At 39.7% G+C, this 21,168-nt stretch overlaps 2 protein-coding genes across 2 annotated transcripts in view; one reads left to right on the top strand and one right to left on the bottom strand.

Moving 5' to 3' along the window:
• The window catches only part of LOC111647553 (calpain small subunit 1-like), an 11,082-nt gene extending 2,808 nt beyond the window's left edge, over positions 1-8,274 (bottom strand). The window contains exons 1-9 of the mRNA XM_023397174.2: positions 8,107-8,274; positions 6,812-6,872; positions 6,614-6,650; positions 5,379-5,471; positions 2,305-2,362; positions 2,000-2,064; positions 1,506-1,574; positions 362-440; positions 143-259 (exon numbers count right to left, since the gene is read on the bottom strand). Of these exons, the coding sequence (XP_023252942.1) occupies positions 143-259; positions 362-440; positions 1,506-1,574; positions 2,000-2,064; positions 2,305-2,362; positions 5,379-5,471; positions 6,614-6,650; positions 6,812-6,858 (565 nt within the window). The 5' untranslated portion in view covers positions 6,859-6,872; positions 8,107-8,274. The remainder of the gene's footprint in view (positions 1-142; positions 260-361; positions 441-1,505; positions 1,575-1,999; positions 2,065-2,304; positions 2,363-5,378; positions 5,472-6,613; positions 6,651-6,811; positions 6,873-8,106) is intronic.
• Positions 8,275-10,178: 1,904 nt separating this feature from the next.
• LOC111647547 (Golgi-pH regulating cation channel) overlaps positions 10,179-21,168 on the top strand; it is a 21,729-nt gene continuing 10,739 nt past the window's right edge. The window contains exons 1-11 of the mRNA XM_087171428.1: positions 10,179-10,394; positions 12,648-12,720; positions 12,883-12,974; positions 13,945-14,064; positions 14,169-14,225; positions 15,560-15,619; positions 17,075-17,137; positions 17,316-17,457; positions 19,412-19,473; positions 20,513-20,696; positions 20,780-20,879. Coding sequence (XP_087027554.1) covers positions 10,257-10,394; positions 12,648-12,720; positions 12,883-12,974; positions 13,945-14,064; positions 14,169-14,225; positions 15,560-15,619; positions 17,075-17,137; positions 17,316-17,457; positions 19,412-19,473; positions 20,513-20,696; positions 20,780-20,879 — 1,091 coding nt within the window. The 5' untranslated portion in view covers positions 10,179-10,256. The remainder of the gene's footprint in view (positions 10,395-12,647; positions 12,721-12,882; positions 12,975-13,944; positions 14,065-14,168; positions 14,226-15,559; positions 15,620-17,074; positions 17,138-17,315; positions 17,458-19,411; positions 19,474-20,512; positions 20,697-20,779; positions 20,880-21,168) is intronic.

The raw sequence follows: 21,168 nt of genomic DNA, 5'->3' as shown, positions 1-21,168 counted from the left end.
AAAAAATCAGCTGTTCACGTGGTTAAAAACATCAAAAGAAAATCTTCTCATTCTGTAAATATGAGTGTCTCTGAAACAGACTCCAAAAACATCTAAAGTCAGAGAGGGGAGAAGGTGAGAAAGGTGAGGGAGAGAGACTCACTGCACATGGCGTCCAGGCGCACCAGGCAGCCAATGAAATTGTCGAAGTCCATGTTGCCATGCTCATCACTATAGCGACGGATAATCAGCTGGAAAAGCTGATCATTCAGAGGGAAACCTGCCCACACACACACACACACACACACACACACACAAACAGAATTAGTGTGAAACTTGCTCTGCTCAGGCTGCACACATGACTCACAGAGCAGTTTCTCACCTGCAGACTTGAAGGCGGCTGGAAGCTCGTCAGAGCCGATCACACCTGAGTGATCCCGATCATGGGACAAATAGATGCTCTGGAGACAAAAAAACACATAACAGATAAATATTCCATTTTCACAGTAACTCAAACCCTCAAATGTTTTTTTAAAGCGATGGTCACTTGTTTTGGGTTGACAGAGGAATGTTAATGTTATACTGTACACTCGGTTACTAGTTTATTAGGAACACCTAACTAAAACTAAGTCAGTCAAACACAACAGTCCGGCCAGAAATCCTCATCATGAAGGTGAAAAACCCACCTAACCCCCGCCCTCTTCCCTACCCGATCCCCATCAGGACTGAACTACCAACAGGTTCCACCTGCCAGAAGAGGAATCAGAGGTTTTCCCTGAATAATAAAACATATTCTTTCTAATTGAAGAGTTTCCACTAGTTCCATGAGCTAAAGTCTCAATGTTGGTCCATATGCTAGAAGGTGTCGTTGTGCCTTTTTTAGTTTTTGGACTTCTCTGGATAACCCCAGAATTATTCAAATTGGGTCAGGTTCTATCTGAACCTTCAGCACAAGTGACAAGAATGGAAAGACATCCCTCCAGTAACCTTGTGTTTTGTGACAAAGGGCGTAGCTGTGGAGTAAATGACCTTCTCCTGTTTCACATGTTTCACACACAGGAGAGGAAATATTTAATGTCATTTTTCCTTTGAGTAGTGTAACCTGTGTATGATTTTAAATTGTATTAAACAGTGACATTTATAGAGCATGTATGAATATAAACCAGGCTCTCATCCCAAATGTCATTGTATCTCTACCACTCTGCCTTTATAGTGGATCAAAGATCATTCAAAGATATAGTCTATGTTGCTGTTGACCTGTATTACACTATACAGAGAGATGTTTTGTTATTTAGCCTACCCTGATATATATGGGGTGAACAAAACAATAGAAACATCTGCCCATATAATGCAGTACAATTCTGCAGCAGCACAAACTGCAGCATAAAACTGAATCAACACGCATTATATGTGTTCATGAAGGAGGATTTATTCCAGGACTGTCGGATGAGTTTAGGCCACATGTACCTGATAATAAAAGAAGAAGAAGAAGAAGAAGAAGAAGAAGAAGAAGAAAAAGAACTGACCTGCCATCTCTTGATGTTATTCCAGAGGTATTTGAACTCATGGAAGCCCAGTTTCCCTGTGCTGTCACTCTGAAGTCAACAGGGTCAAAGGTCAAATTTCAAAATCAATGAAACAGTGTTACTATTCCCCATACAAATACTACTATTACTACTACTACTACTAATACTATTACTACACTTGCTGTAGTTACCGCTATTACCTGTTATTTCTGCTATTTATGATTTCATATCTACTAATACTACTGATAATACTGTGACTGCATCTGCTACTACTGCTGCTTGTACCATTGCTCCTACTGGTATTATTATAAATGCTCCTGTTACAGTTGCTACTTCCGCTACTGCAGCTTCTATTGGAACTGCTACTGCCACTGTTACCACTTTTGTTCCTGCTGCTGGTATTGCTCTTTCTGAAACTACTCCTACTAATGATACACAGTAGTACTCAGCGTCATTAGTACTGCATTGCGTTGTGTTATTTGGTGGAAGGATACGTCCATGACAGCGACCATGCTCCTGCAGGACTCAATGCTGAACCCGTCAGTCTGCAGGCCTCCATCTGCAACAAGAGAACAAGAGCCTTTACACACACACACACCACCTGATTAATAATCAGTAAGAAGCTGTTGACATTTTCACAGGCGATGACACAAAGGCTCTAATGAGAACAAGATACAGCAGAAATAGCATGTTAAAATATTACAGTCATTAAATTCCTCCAGGCTGTCTTTTTCCATCTGAGGATCAGTGGATGACTCATCACTTCCTGATTCATTATGAGGAACAAAACTGCACTCACGTTTGGAAATGACTTTGTTGAGGATGTTCATCAGCTCTTTGGGGCTCACCTCCATGTCCTGTTAAAAGACACACACAAACACACACACACACACACACACACACACACACATTAGACCGGGTGTTGTCACGGTTTATTTCCACAGAGGAAGCCCCACAAACACAGTGAGTCACAGCTGATCTGAGTGTGACTCATACCAAACTAAAGCTGTTTCCTTTGATATTTTTCCAGTTTCTGACTCAATGTTTGAAAAAAAAAAAAAAAAAAAAATCAAAACAAGGTCCAGACTCATAACAACGCCATGTTGCTTAAACACTGTGATGCAACACCATGCTATCTGTGGACACTGGCTTCTCTTGCTGCACTCTCTCATTCCTTCACTTATTTCAGTCTCTTCAGTCATTTCTAATTGCAATAGAAACAGTTTTGTGGTTGTGGTCTTATCAAAAGAGTAATACTGAAGGAGGATTTGTGCCAAGTTTAGTATCCACATCTGCTGAGCTATATAAAAACCACAAAGTCTTGTGTTTGAATATTTCCCTAAGTGAAAGAATTACACAGCGACATTGAGAGGCTGCAACAAGCCCATACAGATGTATTATACTGTCAGATAGTGTGGAATAAGGTGATTTTAACAACCATAAAACACCTGGGAAATAAAAGGTGAAACTGGCGCTAAGTGGTTAAAGATGACTCCTTTAAAGTCCTCACATTTCACCCAGTCCACCGCTGATGTGTTTAACCTCAGCTCTGGTGTCATGACAGACCGTCGGCCTGCACCTTTAAAAAGTTAACAGTTTCCAGACGGTCAGCACAGCCGTCTGACCCCGCCCACGTGGCGCAGCCTGGCAGGTACGTTACTACAACCTTCTTCATCATCTTCATCCTCACCCTTATTACTGCTGTTGATTTAGAGAAAATCCAACCCACCGAGAGCCGGATGAGCTCTGGTCTAACTGGTGCACACACCCCTCTGATGAGTCAGAGAAAACCTCCAGACACACACACACACACACACACACACATAGTTCAACGCCCCTAATGCCTGAGTGCCGCCCTTGTAGACAATGGCAGGAATGCAGAGAAAGAGCTGTTGCGCTGTCTAACACACCCTGAGGCGACTCTGCTCCATGATAAATAGATTCACTGTTTCTCTGAGAGAAAACGACACACAGCTGATAGATAAAAATGAGCCTGTTAGCGGAGTTTTATTCTCCTCCGCCCTCAAAGTCTGTGTACGGTGCTGTAAAGCCACACCAGTGGGATTAGGAATATAGTTTACTGAAGATTAAAAACCACCTTTACAGCTTCAGTAAACACTTATTTAGTGTTTGTAATATTTGCAATAAAACAACGGCAGACTTCTGGAGGTTTCTCTGCTTCTCTCTGATTAGATTTCACAGGCCTGGAAATCACATTACAGCTGAAGCATAATAAAACTTCCTGAATGAGATAAGGTGATGTCGCTTCGTCTGTCTCTAGGCCGATTAAAGGCTGGATACACGCTGACACTGATACAATGTTACTCTCCATATTGACCTTTACACACCCAGATATGTAGGAAATGTCCTCCACAGTGGACAGTCCTGGATACACTGCCCTCTGTTGCCCTGGAGTGTTAAGAGCACAGCTTTCTGAACACGAATAGGTTCAATCTAATTATACTGATGTGAAGTTTTAAGTTATCCCAATGCTTAACAAGAGGATACTGGGTAAAGCTGAGTTTGCAGGAGCACAGAAAGATGTTATGCATCCTCGGGGTTATATTGGAGATCAGGTGGGAGTCAGACCGGTAGAAGCTACAGAACCTGCCTGGTGTGTTCAGACAAACAACACACTGAGACAGCTGAGAGAGGCTGGGGCAAGTGAAGGTGGAGCTTTGATTCTGGAATGCAGCAGACAGGTGTGGTGAGTGATGCAGGATCAGGTGAAAGAGAAAGACCAACTGACAGAGATACAGACGGACTTTTAAAGACATGAATAAAAACTTGCTGAGCAGCCAAATCACCTCTGATGTTTGAGGTTGAATAATCAGAGTAAGCAGCATGTCAACTTTACCCATCCTGTTTTCCAGTAAAGAAAACAGGAAATTCGTTCGACAGGGTGGAGCCATCCCCAATCATTCCTCAGATCAGAGAGAGACACTAAGATGGGAAAAAGTCAGATCACCACGCTGACATGTAAAGTATGCATATAAATGTTCAAGAACAGGAATCATCATGATTCTGTTGCACAGAAACAATATAATCAATTCGACCTGAGATAACAACACGACAAAAATGTTCCTCAAAGTTTACGTCTTGTTTTGTTGATTGTTTAAAAAAAAAAAGATGCACGAGGAACCACAGAGAGGCCGACCAGCGCATAAGGCGCCTGAAAATGTACCACAGACATATCAGAGCTCGGTTCTTACTGAGATCCTATCCGTGAGAAGATGCTCAGCCGCGCTGTGGAGACTGATTTAAACAATTCATTATAGTGTAATTACACAGCTGACTGGAATAGGTTTGCTGTGAGGCCTGTGGTCACGTGACCCCTCAGACTGTAAACCAGCAGCAGATGTGTTCACGGTTAAAACCCGGACTGAACCCCTAGGTTCAAAGCCTCACACTGCCGAACTGAAAGCTGTAGTTTCTTCAACATGAAACACTTTGTCAGTGTTGCACTCCTGTTACTGGACAAGTTCACAACATTGCAACTGTTTTCTACTGAAGAAGAAGTGGCTATGAAAGTGAGGACAGCTGTTCTGTGGATCATCTCCACACAACTGGAAAATCTTCATCATAATAACGTAACTTTACAGATTATTTTTGCACTTCTTACCTTGAACTCTGCAGCACAGAGTTCAAGTCATCTCTCCCTGCCATGCTCCAAACAAAAACACACTGATGATTGAATTTGAAGGGGACCAGTCCGTCATCCAAGAACTGCAGCTAAATGATTTGTGAATGATTAGTGGGATAAAATGAAGTAGAGAAACAGTGGTAGTTAGATGGAGCTGGAGAATCAGTGTTAACACAGACAGAAGAACATAGAGGGTTGAAGTGGATTAAACATGAATATCATAAACTAACCTCTCCAGCCAGCTGCTTGAAAACCTTCCGAAACTGCTTCTCCTCATCGTTCTCATGAGACTCAGCGAAGTTCAGAGGTCTGCGAGGGGGAGGCTGCACACACACACACACACACACACACACACACACACACACACAGAGAGCTACTGTTAGGCCACACACTCACAACATTCATCAGTCTGACTGCACTGAGACGCTCAGTGTGTTTGTTTGTGTATAAAATCTTCCACTGGCAGAAATCTGAGCGTTGATTCAATCAGGAGTTTCTCAGTTTAAGGGACACAGGTGGTTTTTAAGACTAATGTATGGATTATTTCTTATGATCGTAAGACAGAAAAACTGTTACTCTGTTACTGACCAGTGGCACATTCCAGGCTCCACACAGATTTTTATTAAAATGGTTTCTGGAATGATTTCACCCAAATGACACATTGTCTCATCTTAAAATCTTTTTAAAATAACATTTTCTTTTTTAACAAAAACAAGGACTTACTAAAATGTAAATTTGTTGTGGTGTACATACAAAAGTTACTTAGTTTCAAGACTCATTTTTAGCAGCACAGACAGTAGAAGTGCTGTTAGTCTGAACTCAGTGTTGTTCTACAGAGTCTGAGTCGCTCACATTTAAATGCATCACACCTGCTTTTTATTTTATCTTATTATATTGTGTTTTCTGCAAACGTACTATAAACAGTATGCTGGTCCTGTCTGCTATCAGCTGATTCATGAAGTGACTTCATCTTCAGGTTGTACATGGCTGATGATGACAGTAACTACAATAATGACTTCTATACTAGTTAAATATTCTGGAATTAACTTGAATAAATTAAGAAAGAAATCTATCAAAAATTTTATTTGAATATGTTGAATTTATATATTATTTCTGATAAGTTCATGAAGGTGAAGTTTGCACTCAGATAAATTCATATTTAAAAGGTGAAAAAGTTTCTTGTGTCATGTGTTACTGTCACCTGGACACCATATGTCAAAACATGACATTTATTAATTCTACTTAGTTCCTGGGCCAAAGGGAAAAGTTGAAACTGTGTATTTTAACTGACTGAGCCCAATAAATGTTTGGGTCTGCAGGGTTTAAAAAGTGACAATGTGAATTTAATAATTGCAACAAACAGAGATGTAGCATGAGATGATCTGTGGCACATTATATGAAATATATCTGTCTAATGTCTAATGACCTAATAATTAATTCAGACTAATATGAAGCTGGTACTTACAGGGTCTGAAGGAATGAACTGAGCGGGGTCGATGTTGCTGAGGATAAAAAAAAAAAACACAGGAGAAAAATCAGACAGCAGCTCTGACATGATCACCCAGTGCAGAGATAGGTTCAGGAGTTAGTTAGCCTAGCTTAGCACAATGACTGGGAGCAGGGGGAAACTGCTAGCTTAGCTCCACCAAAGAGAAAACCTCACCTCACAATATTAATGATGCCTCCAATTAAATTCTTTGCCAGAAACATTTTGACGTCTGTGTCTGTGTGATACGGAGAAACAAAGTGAAAGCAGTGAGGAAGAATAATGATTAAAAAACATTTACCTGTTTAATGAACAAGAAGTAAAACCAAGATAAACAACATTTACTAAAGTTTTCCATACAAATATGATTCATTAACAGCAGAGTGCAGCCTTTAATCCACACTAATACACCTGGCAATCAACAGCTTCAATACAATACACTTGGGCTGTGAGACCATGTGATGAGCATTACTCATAGTCTGTCAGAGCCAAACAATTATTCAACTGACAGACAGTTAATCACCAACTATTTTGAAAATCAATTCTTTTTTTTCTTTTTTCTTTTTAAAGTTATATTTTTGTCATTTTTGCCTTTATTTGATAGTACAGTGAGAGCTTCTTTGAGCAAAAACATTTGATGTGACAGAAAGAAGATTGATTTGAAGCTGATTTATAGGAAAATAATAAATGATTTAATTAAAAATAGAATAGTTCCAACTTCTGGATTTGATAAAAATCTTACTTTTGATAGTAGAATGAATATATCTGGATTTTGAACTGTTGCTCAGACAAAATAAACAACATATTATCATCATGTGGAGTGACCTCCTGACAGTTTTAGAGAGGAAGAAAATGACTGCAAGGTAAATACTGACAATAGTCATTAGCTCCAACTAGTCAGTTATTGATTCATTTACCTGACAGTATAAAGTACTTGCTCCATTTTAAGAAGGAACATTAAAATGCTGCTTGCACCGTCAAGCATCAGTAACAGCGACTGTGTAAGCAGCTATTTTGTAAAATGAATGCTTTTACTTTGAAAACCTCATTTCGTTTGCAAATACTTTTGTACAGCAGTGTAATTAGAGTATTTTTACAGTGTTGCGTTTGTACTTTTCTTTAAATTGAGGATCTAAATACTTCCTCCTTGTGTAGGATTACAATACAGCATTCACCTGAAGCAGCTGTCAGCACATTAATAATGGAACTTTTCTGAGCTCTGTGGCTGATTCCTGAATCCCATTCTACTGCTTTACTCTAAGTCAAACTCTGAACAAAAGACTGGACACAGGGATAAACAATATGCAAAGCCCTTCATCTTCATATAACCTATAGTATCAGGTTTCAACACAGCGTAAACACACACTGCATAGCAACACACGGCGTTAAACCAGCACAAACAGGTCACTAAACACAACTCAGGACTCAAACAGACAGAAAAACAGGAGAAAGAGAAGGTTTGCGCTACTTACTGAGACTGGTGCTGCTCTGAGGGAAGAGAGGAGAGACTGACTGCGAGAGGGCGAGCGAGGCAAAGGCAAACTGAAGGAGAGAGATAGAGAGGCAGGATGACACTCCCAGTGAGCGAAAAAACCAGTTGGGTAAAAAGATCCAAGTTCTTTTTCAATGCATCATCAACCCCGCCCCACACACACACACACACACACACACACACACACCGCTGAGGCACGCAAGGAAGGCAATCCACCAGGTTCCTGAAGTGGAAAAAGAACATAATATATGTAGCGTTCAGGGGGCAGTGGGAAAGCTCGGACACTGTCGTCGAAAGCTGTTTTAACTGTAATATTTATCTTGATCTTAGAAGACACAGAACAATCTTCCTACATATGGAATGTAAACAGAATAAAGACTAAATCATTGTTGTTGTGTCATGTTATGGCTGATCAAAGTTGTGAGCTAAAATTACTATTGAAAAACAATGACTTTACTACTGTATAGTCCAACAGTGATCACACAAACACATTTAAAATTTGCTCCTGAGCCAATGTCTGGCCAGAAAAGGCCTTTCCTCTGTGTGGAAGATTTTATAACAAAGTAATTTAAAGTGTTGGTGAGAACAATTAGAATTCACACCAATAAAAAAAAAAAAACAGCAATTATGCACAAATAAGTTGGAACAGACCTCTGTTGACACCCTCTCTCAGGGGCCTGGTGAGCAGAGTCGAGTCTCTGGCTTCCACCCTATTTGGTTTTGTTGTATTTAGTTTGTCTTTATGTTCATTTCACTTTTAGTTATCTGAAAGAAAGTTGTTTAGTTACTTATGTGTGGTCTCCCCTCCTTTGTCCAACTGTGAACAGGGCTGTGACATTGGAGTACAAATTTAGTCAGAAACAGCTCATAGCCATTGAAAACCATAACTTACACACCTCCCACGGGTTATTTTAATAACTTGATTACAAACAAAGTTAACAAGCAAGATGGAAAAAGGTTATTAAACATAACATAAAACATTCATTCTACTAATATAATTGCACCATATAATTGTATTATGCAATTATAATAGTATTAGTATATTATTATTATATTGCTTTCATATAAATAAAACTCTTTAAGAAAAGAAAAGGACAAGACAAGTGTATGTACTGGATGTACTGTAGTGCTGTAGTGTATGTACTGACAACAAACAAGCAAGAATTTAAACTGGTAAAGAAATTATTTCATTATGCTCAACTGTGGTGATATTCTTTTTTTCTTTTTTTTTACTGTGTAACTTAAGCCAGATAAGCAGAGAAATCTATTTATCTTTAATTTTACTATTTTATTTTTTATTTTGAAGGATTTTACAGGAAATGAAAGGTTGGTATATGTAAAATGGTTTCTGAATTTACACTAATAAGTTTTTTAAACGCTGCCCTCTGGTGGTCACAGTGAGGAACTGTAACACGTCGTAAATTAGCACCTTACACAGCGTTAACTCCTTAAGGTCAGCACATTGGGTGTTAATGTTAATGTGTACAGGTTGTTGATGGTGCATTTTTTCCAAAGAACATTGATGACTTTGGGAATAGTAAAAATTCTACTTTTTAAGTGTTGTTTTATTAACAGTTTCTTCTTCTCTGAAGGTTATGTTTACTGCCCCCCCCTCCCTCACAGTGAGGAACTACATCACTTCAAGTCAAATTACACACGAAACACTTCCCGCTCAATACTTTCTAAATAAATGTGATTGGCACGCAAATGACAGCATCAGAAATAGATCAACTTTGCTGAAAACGAAAATTTTTTTTAGAGGTAATGTATTTAGCACTGTCGCATTTCCACAACATTATGTCAACACACCATACACTGAAAGATGTACCACCTCCGGTCAATACTTTCAAAATAAACCTAAGTGATCAAAAAGCGTTTACTTTTGAATAAACAACAGTGAAATTATCATATTCGTTGTTCTTTGGTGTTCAAAGCCGGGAACTAAATCTTTAAAATCTTTAACTATCTTTAAAACACAAAACAACAAAGAGTATATGTTTAATTTCCCACGGCCCCTGAAAGCATCACTCCACACCCGCTTACGTTAGCCGGAACCAGGAAGAGTGCAGCTTGTTGTGAGTTGTCGCTGTGGCTTTTGCTGCTGCTGGTTTCTGATTCCTCCTGGCTCAAATGGCGAGCTCCACGGGTCCGGCTCGGGCCGGGCCGGGACTCTGGTCCTCGGTGCTGCTACTGCTGGTACTGACGGGGCTATGTGGGCCAGTCAACGCCGTGTCCGAACCGGGGAAATGGATCCTGAACGTCGACAGTGTGAGTATCCCGTTTACAGCAGCAACCTGACCTGACCTGGCTTGTACCGGACAGTTTCACACATTGACCGGGTCAGAGAAGGAGATAGAGAAACGACAGCCTTGTTTAAACGTGTTGTAACGTGGTGGGTGTCTCGCCATATCATCGGAACTCCCCTGAAACACGCTGCGCGGTCGCACATTGCGCTGCGCCAGAAACATATAAACAGCGTTATCTCGAGAGAGAAACCGTTTCAGCCCGGCCAGCAGGTTTCATGAAGCCTGGGAAATAAATAAACTACGCAGCACACCTTCTTCACTGATCGGCGTGTGTCCTGACACCTGCTCAGGTGTGAGAGTATCTGTTTTTAATGGATTCATAGAAACCTCTCTCTGCTACAGTCTGTACATATTGATTTAATCAGGTTTAATAAGTCGATAATAAACACTGTGTGTTATGTGCAGATGAGCATTCACAATGATTATAATTATATTCATAGTAGTAATAATAATTTAAGATCCAGCTAATGATTATATTCAGTATCCGGTGATTATTTACTCACCACATTGATTAATTGTCTATTCAATAAAATGTCCAAAAATAGTGAAACATGCTAATAGTGACGTTCACCTGTCTTTTTTTTTTGTTTGTTTGACCAAAGGTGCAAAACCTAACGACATTTAATTTACTATCATTTATAATAAAAAGCAACAAATCTTCACATTTTAGAAGCTAGAATCAGAAATATTTTGGTGTTGTTGCTTCAAAAATCCAAATAGTTACTGATAAATTTTCTTTCCATCAAATAACTGATTAATTTAGTTAACATTGCAACTCAATTATCAATAATAATAATAATAATAATAATGATAATAACCTAATATCCAACTGATTATATTCACTATAGATTCACTTACAGGTCATTCTCACGGTCTCAGTTTTAACAACACAAATAATGATAAACATAAAGCTGAAATTATAAGTCATTGTTCATTTAGTCGGTTGATTGAAATTTATTCTGCTATTTTTTTGATGATTGATTAATTATTTCAGGCATTTTTCAAACATAAATGCTGACATTCTCTGGTTCCTGCTTCTCGATTATTAATTTATAATAATTCATTACTATAATTAAGTATTATAGTTAGTTGTAGCCTCACAGTAAGAAGGTACTGGGTTCAAAGCCCTGTGCAGCCGGGGCCTCTCTGTGTGGAGTTTCCATGTGTGGGTTTCCTCTAGGTTAGAAATGTAGGTTAGGTTAACTGGTGACTCTGAGCTGCCTGTAAGTGTGAGCAGTCGTTTGTCTCTATATGTCGGTTCTGCGTTACACTGTCGACATGTGCTGGGTGTACCCTGCCTCTCACATAATGTCAGCCGGTGCTGCCCTCAGAGGATAAGTGCTATAGTTAAAGGCTGGACTTGCAGCCTTACACCTTTCATCCACATATTTTCATTGATATTCTTCCCGAATAAATAATCTTCTTACAAATATGGTTTGAATTTCAGGCAGAAATCTCTTTCACAAACCGGTAGCATCGTGGCCTGAAGCTGGAAGCTTTGCTCATTTTCCACTTCCCCACTCCTGCCGTGTTTGTCTTCACAGACTTGCTCTTCAAACAATAAGTCAGACTCAGGGCAGAGATTTAAAGTCTTTAACAAACTCTCTGCATGAACAGTGTGGACGGACCTCAGTTCATCTTCACTGCAGGTTAAACGTTGACATTGTAACTGGAGTTTCCCTGATGTTTTGATATCTAACTGCTGGAGGTGTGTTTCACTGTCCTGCAGTAGTAGATAATACTCATTTGCTTCTGAATACAGAGAGAAAAGCCTTGGAAAATGTTTCAGCTGATCATAAAGTTTTTCAGTGTTAGTCACATTATGTTAAAAAAAATCCCGCACTGCCTGACTGAGGCTCGTCAAACAGAGGAGCACCTGTGTTTCATTTTGATCATTATTAGAGGTCTGAAGAGGAAATTTTTCACAAGAAAAAACAAGAGAAAAGTCTGACAAATAAACCTAATTTTGTGTAGCAGAATTATACTTTTTATTGTTGGCACCTTAACCCGCCCGTTGACACACCACACACTTAGTGACAGGCCACCAGTCACAGTTAGTGACTGGTGGCCTGTCACTAAGTGTGTGTTGTGTTTTTATAAGGTTTCAACATGAAGAAAGATCAGGTTTAGTAATTGCTGCTGCATCTTAAGCACTGGAAGGATGCGATATGTTTCCTGAAGTCTGATCATGTGTTTGTGTGTTTTTTTTCTCCAGGAAACTCTGAAAACTCAGAAGTACTTCTACTTCACTAAAACTCTGTTCAACAGCAGCTTCATCCATCTCAGATGTGAGTAGATCCTGCGGGAGACAGAACCATTCTTCTTCTTACATTTGTTTTTGATGCCTTTAAAGGAGCAGTTCTACATTTTTGGAAATCCACTTGTTAATAACAACAGTTTGTTTGTTTGTGTTTGTGTGTATGTGTGTGTGTGTGTGTGTGTTTTGGCAGTGGAGAACTGTAACTCCTCATCTCCTGTCCGTCTGAATATATCCTGGTATCTGAGGAACTCACACTGCTATGATGAGGTCTTCGGCATGGATGTAAGACACACTGTCGTCTACTGAGTTCAATCCAACTTCCAGATCCAGATTTGTAGATGTGGTTTGGTCCGTTTTGTGCCTATAGAAGAGTGGTTCTAAAATCAGGATTTCAGCAGCAGCTTGGAAGTGACTGCTGGTTAACACGTAGTCTTAATGAACCATGTTTCAGTCACTGTTTCAAACTTGTTCCGTTGTCTTGACAACAGAAACAGAAAAACATGTCAATGACAGCAGCTTCATTTTGAACTCAGCTGTATTAAAATGCTGTATAAAGAGAACAGATAAGGAGCTGAAACCAGCTGATACTAGACTAAATGCGAACACGACGCAGTGACATCTTGAATATGCTAATTAGTGTATTACGTCATCTATTGACTTTTCCAGCAGCTTTTTAGCGTCTTACATTGAAAGTAGCTGGACTGGTTCCACAACAGTTTTCAACTTGTCATCATTTCACTCATTGACCCTACATGGTCCAGACTTCTGGTAGGTCTGGACCAAGATCAGGATCAGCTGATATGCAGACAAGGATGCAGGAGACATCCAGTTGTTTTTATATATTAAAGATATATACATAGAAATGGGTTTGATATATATATATATATATATATATATATATATATATATATTTTTTTTTTATATATATATATATATATATATATATTTATATATATATTTATTTATTTATTCCTCCATATTCCCAAAAAGTGAAACAGATTCATGTGATTCATCAACAAATCTGATTGTTAGAGTTGAACTACAGAAAATCATGAAAGACAATTCATTGACTCAAAGTGAAAATCAATCCAATTAATTTACATGAATCTAATTGTTTTATGTTAGGACGTATGTTATTTTGAATTACCTTCTTATGGCCATTGTTAAATCATGTAATTGATTTCATATCTTGGGACCCATCAAATGAATAACACTGTGTTGTCTCTCTTTGGCTTTTATTGTTTGTCTGCAGCTGAAACAGGCGGAAATTTATTTCAAGTCGGCGGAGGTCAGACAAGGAGGAGGAAGTGGATTCTACATTTTGCACGAGTATCCTAACATCGACTGCCAACCACACAGCACTCCCCACTTGGTCTCTCTCTCTCTCTCTCTGTCTCTCTCTTACACACACGGTGCATACACTGACACAATATGGTGACTGTGTTTTAAATCGGGCGCGTTTGTTTTACATTACAGTTCGGCCTGCAGACGATGGACGTGAGGACACGGCTGACAGAACTGCTGCAGCAACCGGTGAGTTGTCTTTCTCACCCAGACCTGCACGTAAAAAGAAGAAGCAAATAACAGTTTGAACTATTTCGCTTTGCACTAAACTTGGATCCTTAGCGGGTTTGACAGCTCACAGTTATTATATTTACATTCCTTCATTTACTTTGTGATATGAGTCCTGCAGCGCTACGGTGCATTTCTAGAACTGCAGTTACATCCGGATGACTTCTCTGTCGCCTTGTCTCATAACTGAGAATAAGACTACTGCTGAGGAGTCATCTCGTTTGCATTCATTCATTCATTCACGGTATTTCAGTAATAAACTCTTTTTACACCAAAATCAGCACGTATATACTAAAAAAAAGCAGATTGACTCTTTTCACACAGCCAGATGAGTTTTCCTTTCTGTTTGAGAGGACACACACAACTGCAGGGAGCAGCATCAACATCATCACTTGCAGTTACAGACCACCCAAACACACCCACACACACGGACGCAGATTCAAAGAGTGAGCTGCTAGCTGCCATGCAGACTGGTAAAACGGGCCTGTCACATTGGTGCTCCTGTCAGTGTAGGGGTAACAGGGAGTTCACCCAGATGTTGTGTTTACATCAAAGCCAATTGGAGCCGGAGCCAATAAATACCTGTGATTACTGCAGAGTCATTTGACCGGGGAGTAAATGCAGATTGTTACATTTTCTACTGCAGAGAAAAGCCTGATGTTCGAGAGTGTTGCTGGGTTTTTTGACCAGTGGAAAGGGGAAGCTAATCAGGTTTTCCCCCCAAATTGCTTCATGTTTTCATTTTCTGTAATCTCCACCAGAGGTTGGCCAATCACAGTTCACATTGTCCTCACGTGATATCTCTGTAGCAGCTGTAGCCCTGACTACATTTTTGAGTGGGTGCACCTTAGCTCCTCTGTAGCTCTGGATTTTGTGCATGTAGCCACTGCAGCTACAAAACAACCCCTTAACACACAACTATCAATGCAGTTGTACAGTTTCAGAGGTGAAGTCCAGTGATCCAGCATCATTTGCTGTCACATGGTAGGTGTTAAAACTCCTTTCCAAACTCTGCTGGTCTGTTAACAGTCACCATAGCTCTGGGTCTTTATTCACACACTGTCTGGTTTGTCAGGTATGATCATATTCTGAGCCCAGTTTTTATTGCAGTATTCAACAAAAGCCTGATTATTAATAGCATGCATAGCCTCCGTTTCTACTAAATCTACCCATTTCCATCTCAACACACACAGAGCAACAGGAACCAGAACACTTTGTCATGGATCATGGCGTCCTTCAACTAAACCCATAAGACCATATTTATTGACATGTTGTTTTTGTTTCCTTTGTTTCAGGCAATCACAGAGAAGACTTCAGGCAGGAGGAGGAGAGATGTGGAGCCTCCAAAACCAAAGGTCCACACGTGCAACTCACACATACAGCAAATCAGAAAGCAGAGCACACAGTAAAACACAAAAGATGATTTCATTGTCTGTGTACTACTTTTTCAGATGTGCAGAATCTGCTTTACATTATAATCATTCTAATACAAATGCTGTTTAAAAAAATAGCTTACAGTGTTCAAAAAATTACAACTGTCACCTCCTACCATATAGGGAACTGTCATATGCTGAGGTTCTCTACTGACATATTTGTACGAGGCTTTTGGAGCCACAGTGTGTAACGGCCCTGTCCATTTGTTTAGAGATAATGCTCATTTATCACCGTTACTGTAAATGTGCCGGTGTTAGCCAGCTGGCTCATTTTCAACTGCAGTACTGAGGCGCAATGTTTCAAGAACCATCAGCTCAATGAGATTTAAAACAACATCATAGAAGACAGGAACAACAACAATGAGAAATATCAAACACGTAAACACAGGCGACAGCAAAGCAACTGGAAACAGAAACGTTAGGGCGCTAATACAGTAACAACACATTTCAGTACATACAGCCATGTAACAACACACAACCTTTAACATACCGACATGCAGAGCAGCAATAAACAGTAGTTATAAACACAGTAATCAATATGTGGTCCTTTTAATAATATTGAATATTGCAATAATTCCCACGATATGCAGTATTTTCCATAATAATACAGTAGAGCTACACAATATGCAAAGAAAATCCTATTGTCATTATTTTGACAAATATAATGATTTCAATCGGAATGGTAGTTTTTGCATTTTCACTGAAAAAAATTCAAAATTGAGCTTTTTGTTGGTCTTGTACCAAACAAACATGTTCCTTTATGTCTGGAGAATATGATTTGTTTTGCACTTGGCCATATTGTGATTATATTTGGTACAAAACAACACAGAATTGTAATACACAGTTATAAGAGAACTTATTAGTTTGATAATAAAATATACATTATATATATATATATAGTATTCATGCACACATATATACATACATACCCAACCAAGCTGCACACACTCACTTGTGATGTGTGTCCTGTGTCCCGTTTTGGGACTTAAACAGTGTGTATTTATCGCCCCAGCGCTCTCACAGCAGCAGGTGTGTGTCAGTGAGTGAGGTGTGATGCTTTCACCATGACCACTCAGACCAGGCTCGGAGCAGGAGAGGGCCCGATGCAGAAAATTCTGTTATAATAATCATCTGCTTATAAAGATCAGTTTGATCTGGGCAGACATGATCACTATGAATGGTTTCCATTGTAGTTGAAGTTGAAGTTTCAGACTCAGTAGCGCTGACATATACTGACAGCGTATGACTTTTAAGGAGCGTATTAGTGTTTTTCTGCAGGTAGAGCGCCAGAAGTTCTTGATCTAAATTTTATTTATAATTATGAAATGTTTGACTCAGCTGATTTTACTGCTCTCTCCACCTCCATCTCTCTCTCAGGCTGCTGCACAGGAGAAGGAAGGTGCTTCAGGGGAAAAAGGAAAAGCCACCCCTCCTAAAGAGGTCAGTCACACTGCTCAGCTGGATCAGCTAAACCTGCTTATTACAGCAGGTTGGAAAGGCAGCTTGTAAGAAGGAAGTTGCTGGTTTGAATCCTGGTATTACTGAACAGTATATGATCAAAGCCACAATGCCAAGCAGTGTCATCTCTGTTGACATTTTCCTCTGTGTTTTTGCACAGGTGGTTCGTCACCCCCCCGTCGATGCGGTGGCCCAGAGCTGGGAGGACGGACCATACATGTTCATCCTGAACATCAAAGAAAGCAAAGACAACAGCCAAGGCCCTGAGTCCGCTAACCCCCCCACAACCTGGAGTCTGCAGTGTCAGTACACATTAAAACACACCTACACACACATTACACTCCTTTGGCCAAGACATTGTACTGTGCTACCTGTTTAACCATTAACCATCAGTGATGTTGACTCTATCAGCTCTGCAGCATTATTGGAAAGCTGGTGATGAAGCATTGAGGTGAAACTGTTCAAATAGGAGGTTCCAGAGAACCAGATGTTGTATTTAGAGAATGTGTTCACAATATTTCAGCCCAGTGAATCAGCTCTGATCACTGAAACAGGTTTGCCTTTATGTACTTCCTAATTTGCTTCCAATATAAAAGACTGGGGACAAAATACAGATGCTGTGTGGTGTGTGGGTGGAGTCACAATCGGATGGGGTTGGTGACGGTTGATTACACTTTTTGAATGGAGCCTAGTCTCAGAATACACATACAGCATGCTCTCATGTGCACCCTAAATGACAGGCACACAGAGAAGGAGGGTGAAGACACAGACAGGGATGTTTTGACAGTCCACCGATGTGGCAGGACTTCTCCTGGTGCTTCTGATGGCCAGTTGGACCATGACAGATGGGTTGCTTTGTCAGTGTGTTGGTGAGAGAGAGCGCGAGAGGAGCTGAGTGAATCAATGGCCTGCACACAGCTCTACAATGAAGCAACATTGCAAAACACTAGAGATCTTGTATGTTCTTATGAGAAGCGTAAAAATATTTTGGTTCATTTTCATCAGCAAGTTAGACTGTGGTGGGTGAATGAACTGGAAGAAGAGGGGTAGAGTAAGGGGAAATTGTCTACTAGTTTTTAGATTGTGGATGGCATCCTTCTCTCGGGCGGATAAAAAAATAGGGGAAAAAATGCTAAGATGGGCCAGATATACTTTGGCGTGTTAATATACCTGGGTGGCCCACCCAAGTTGAAGTCTAGCACAAAAATGTAATTTTGTATCAAACACACAGTAGTTTTGGAAGAAACCCACTTGATTTGACTGACTCACACCAAAGAATGAGGAATAGAGCTTTTATTCTCTGTCTCTTTCCTTATCTTATTATCTCTTTCCTCTGAGAGCCAGCTGAACAGGAGAAGTACCAGCAGGCTAAACCTGTTTTAATGTTCATCTATAAACCAGTATGAGTTGACTACCGGTTAGGGCTGCATGATATGCAATAAAAGAAATAAGAATTATATTGCTTTTATTTTGGCAGACATTGCGATTTCACTTGGAATTGTCATTTTTGCATTTTCATTTTCGCTGAACAAAACATAAAAATGCTGATGATGTGTTTTTTTTTGTTTTTTTTCTCGGTGGTCTTGTACCAAACAGTCATGTTCCTTTTTGTCTGGAGAATATGATTTGTAAGTCGGGGCATCTCTGTAGCACCACAACACTTATGGTGTTACCAATGCGCAACAATGTTGTGACACATTTTACCTTTATCATAAAAATTGATATACATATTGCGATTTTGATTAGATTTTGATTAATTGTGCAGCCCTACATCTGGTTTAAGAAAGACTTGAAAAGTTGGGAACCTAATCCTTTTAAGGTTTGGGCCAGAGACATCTATTATAGTTTTCACAGATGTTGACATTGTGACATGTTTTTGCACCCATTGAAAATACTTGCATGTGTTCTGACCTTTTTCAAATGATATTTCATGTAAATTTCACCACAGAACAGGGCTGGGCAATGCAAACTTTAGCCCACAGTAAACTTAAACTGAAAAGAGTAAAGCTATTCAAATGTTTGACATTGACTCCATTAAGAGTACGGGTGTGAAATATCATTCTGCTGACTGCTCTGGTGCACTTCGTGGTTCATTCATGGTCAACTTGCTCACAACACTGAAATTCATGTGTTTAAATGGAGCATGATGGGACATTTTTGTAAGTTGCAGATCAGCTCTGGACGTTCTCTAGAAGTTCATAATAACATGACAGGTTAGTGACGAGTTTGTCTGATGTGGTCTGTTTGTGTTTGCAGTGCAGATAAGCATGAAGGGTCCACATGACTACATATCAGCTTCTGAGTGGCCTCTGATGGTGGTAAGCGCACACACACACACGCACACGCACACACACACACACACACAAACACACACACACACACACACAAGAAAAAATCAAACATTTCATATTCAGTGAATCAAAGGATGAGTCTGGTCTTATATATATTTTGTGATTGTCAATAAATCCATCTCTCATTACTTTCTTATCCTATCTGTAGATCTCATTTTAAAGCTTATTACTTACTTGTTACTTACTGGAAATGTGAAGATTGAAAAACAGTTCACAAATGTGTAATTTCATTTTTAAAAAAGGCTCAGTTATTTCTGATAATAGCTGGTCACTGTAGTTTTAGTAAATATTACTTAAACAGGTGCAATAAGAAAGGGAAAAAATAGGGCAAGAAAGATATAGAACATCAGCAGACTTGTTCTTTAAAGGTCCATATAGTATAAAAGTAGATGTCCATGTGTTGTTTGATTATAAAGCAGGTCTAGGTTCTATATTAATACTGTGAAAGTATCAAAGCCTCAGTCCACAGAGAAATGCACACAGCCTGTATTCAGAAACTGAGCCTTAAAACCAGCCATCAGGACTTCTGGAACTTTGTGATGTCACAACAAAGTAGTCACTGCTCTCAGCCATACCCCAAGCCCCACCCACCCAGACCCACCATCCAACCTTGCAGATTTGGTTTCTGAGTGTTTTACCTGAAATATGCTATATTTTTATTGGATCACCCAGAAAACAGTCAGCCAGTCAGAAGAGAGGTTCAGAGCCTCGTCTCTTCTGATTGGCTCACTGACCTGTTGTTCCTAGAGCTCCAGAGAGAAACCTGAGAGAGGAGATGTAAAAATACATTGAGATGGATTTTGGTTCTTAAAACCACAAATATATATTCTTATGTATCAACACTTCAAATAAAACACTGGAGAAGAGCTTTTAGAGTTAAAGTAATTTAAACTCACGTCCGAGCCTCTTTTCTGAGAGCACCTGAGAATATATTACTGTTAACAAATTCACTTTTGTCACAGATGTTCTCCCGGAGTCAACACTATGTCTTTGATTCTGCCTCCAGTTTTACATGGTGATGTGCATCGTGTACGTGCTGCTGGCTGTGCTGTGGTTGGTTCTGTCGGCTTGTTACTGGAGGGATCTTCTCAGGATCCAGTTTTGGATTGGAGGAGTCATCTTCCTGGGCATGTTGGAGAAAGCTGTTTACTACGCTGAATTCCAGAGCATCAGATATGACGGCTTGTCAGGTAGGTGTAAAACAGGCAGAGGTGGTATTTGTTGATGAACACAGTGTTCTGGGATTAATGAGTTGTACTGTGTCTTCCTGCAGTGCACGGGGCAGTGGTGTTCGCTGAGGTGCTCTCTGCGGTGAAGAGGACTCTGGCCAGGGTACTGGTGATCATTGCCAGTCTGGGATACGGCATCGTCAAGTAGGTTTTCACCTGCCGTCTGGGATTTGTATTGTAACATCCTGAGGGTTTCTTGTATTTTAATGAGGGCTGGCAAGACTATAGATGTTTTAGAGCCATAACTAATGATCATTTTCACTTGATCCAAGAAATGTCAACAAACATGTCATCAGAGAGTTCAGATTGTTTGTTTTACATGACAAAAAAAAAAAACCTGCCAAGTTTTCAATCTTTAAACCAAAAGCAGCAAGTAAATGATCACATTTTAATTTTCCACTTATTGGTTCCCAAACACTCTGTCTCTCTCACA

Source organism: Seriola lalandi, unplaced genomic scaffold (genome assembly GCF_002814215.2).
Source record: "Seriola lalandi dorsalis isolate HSWRI2012SDOR001 ecotype SW California unplaced genomic scaffold, Sedor1 jcf7180002054998, whole genome shotgun sequence".
NCBI lineage: Eukaryota > Metazoa > Chordata > Actinopteri > Carangiformes > Carangidae > Seriola > Seriola lalandi.
The sequence above is the reverse complement of the archived record's forward strand: the minus strand, read 5'-3'. Positions and strand labels throughout refer to the sequence as shown.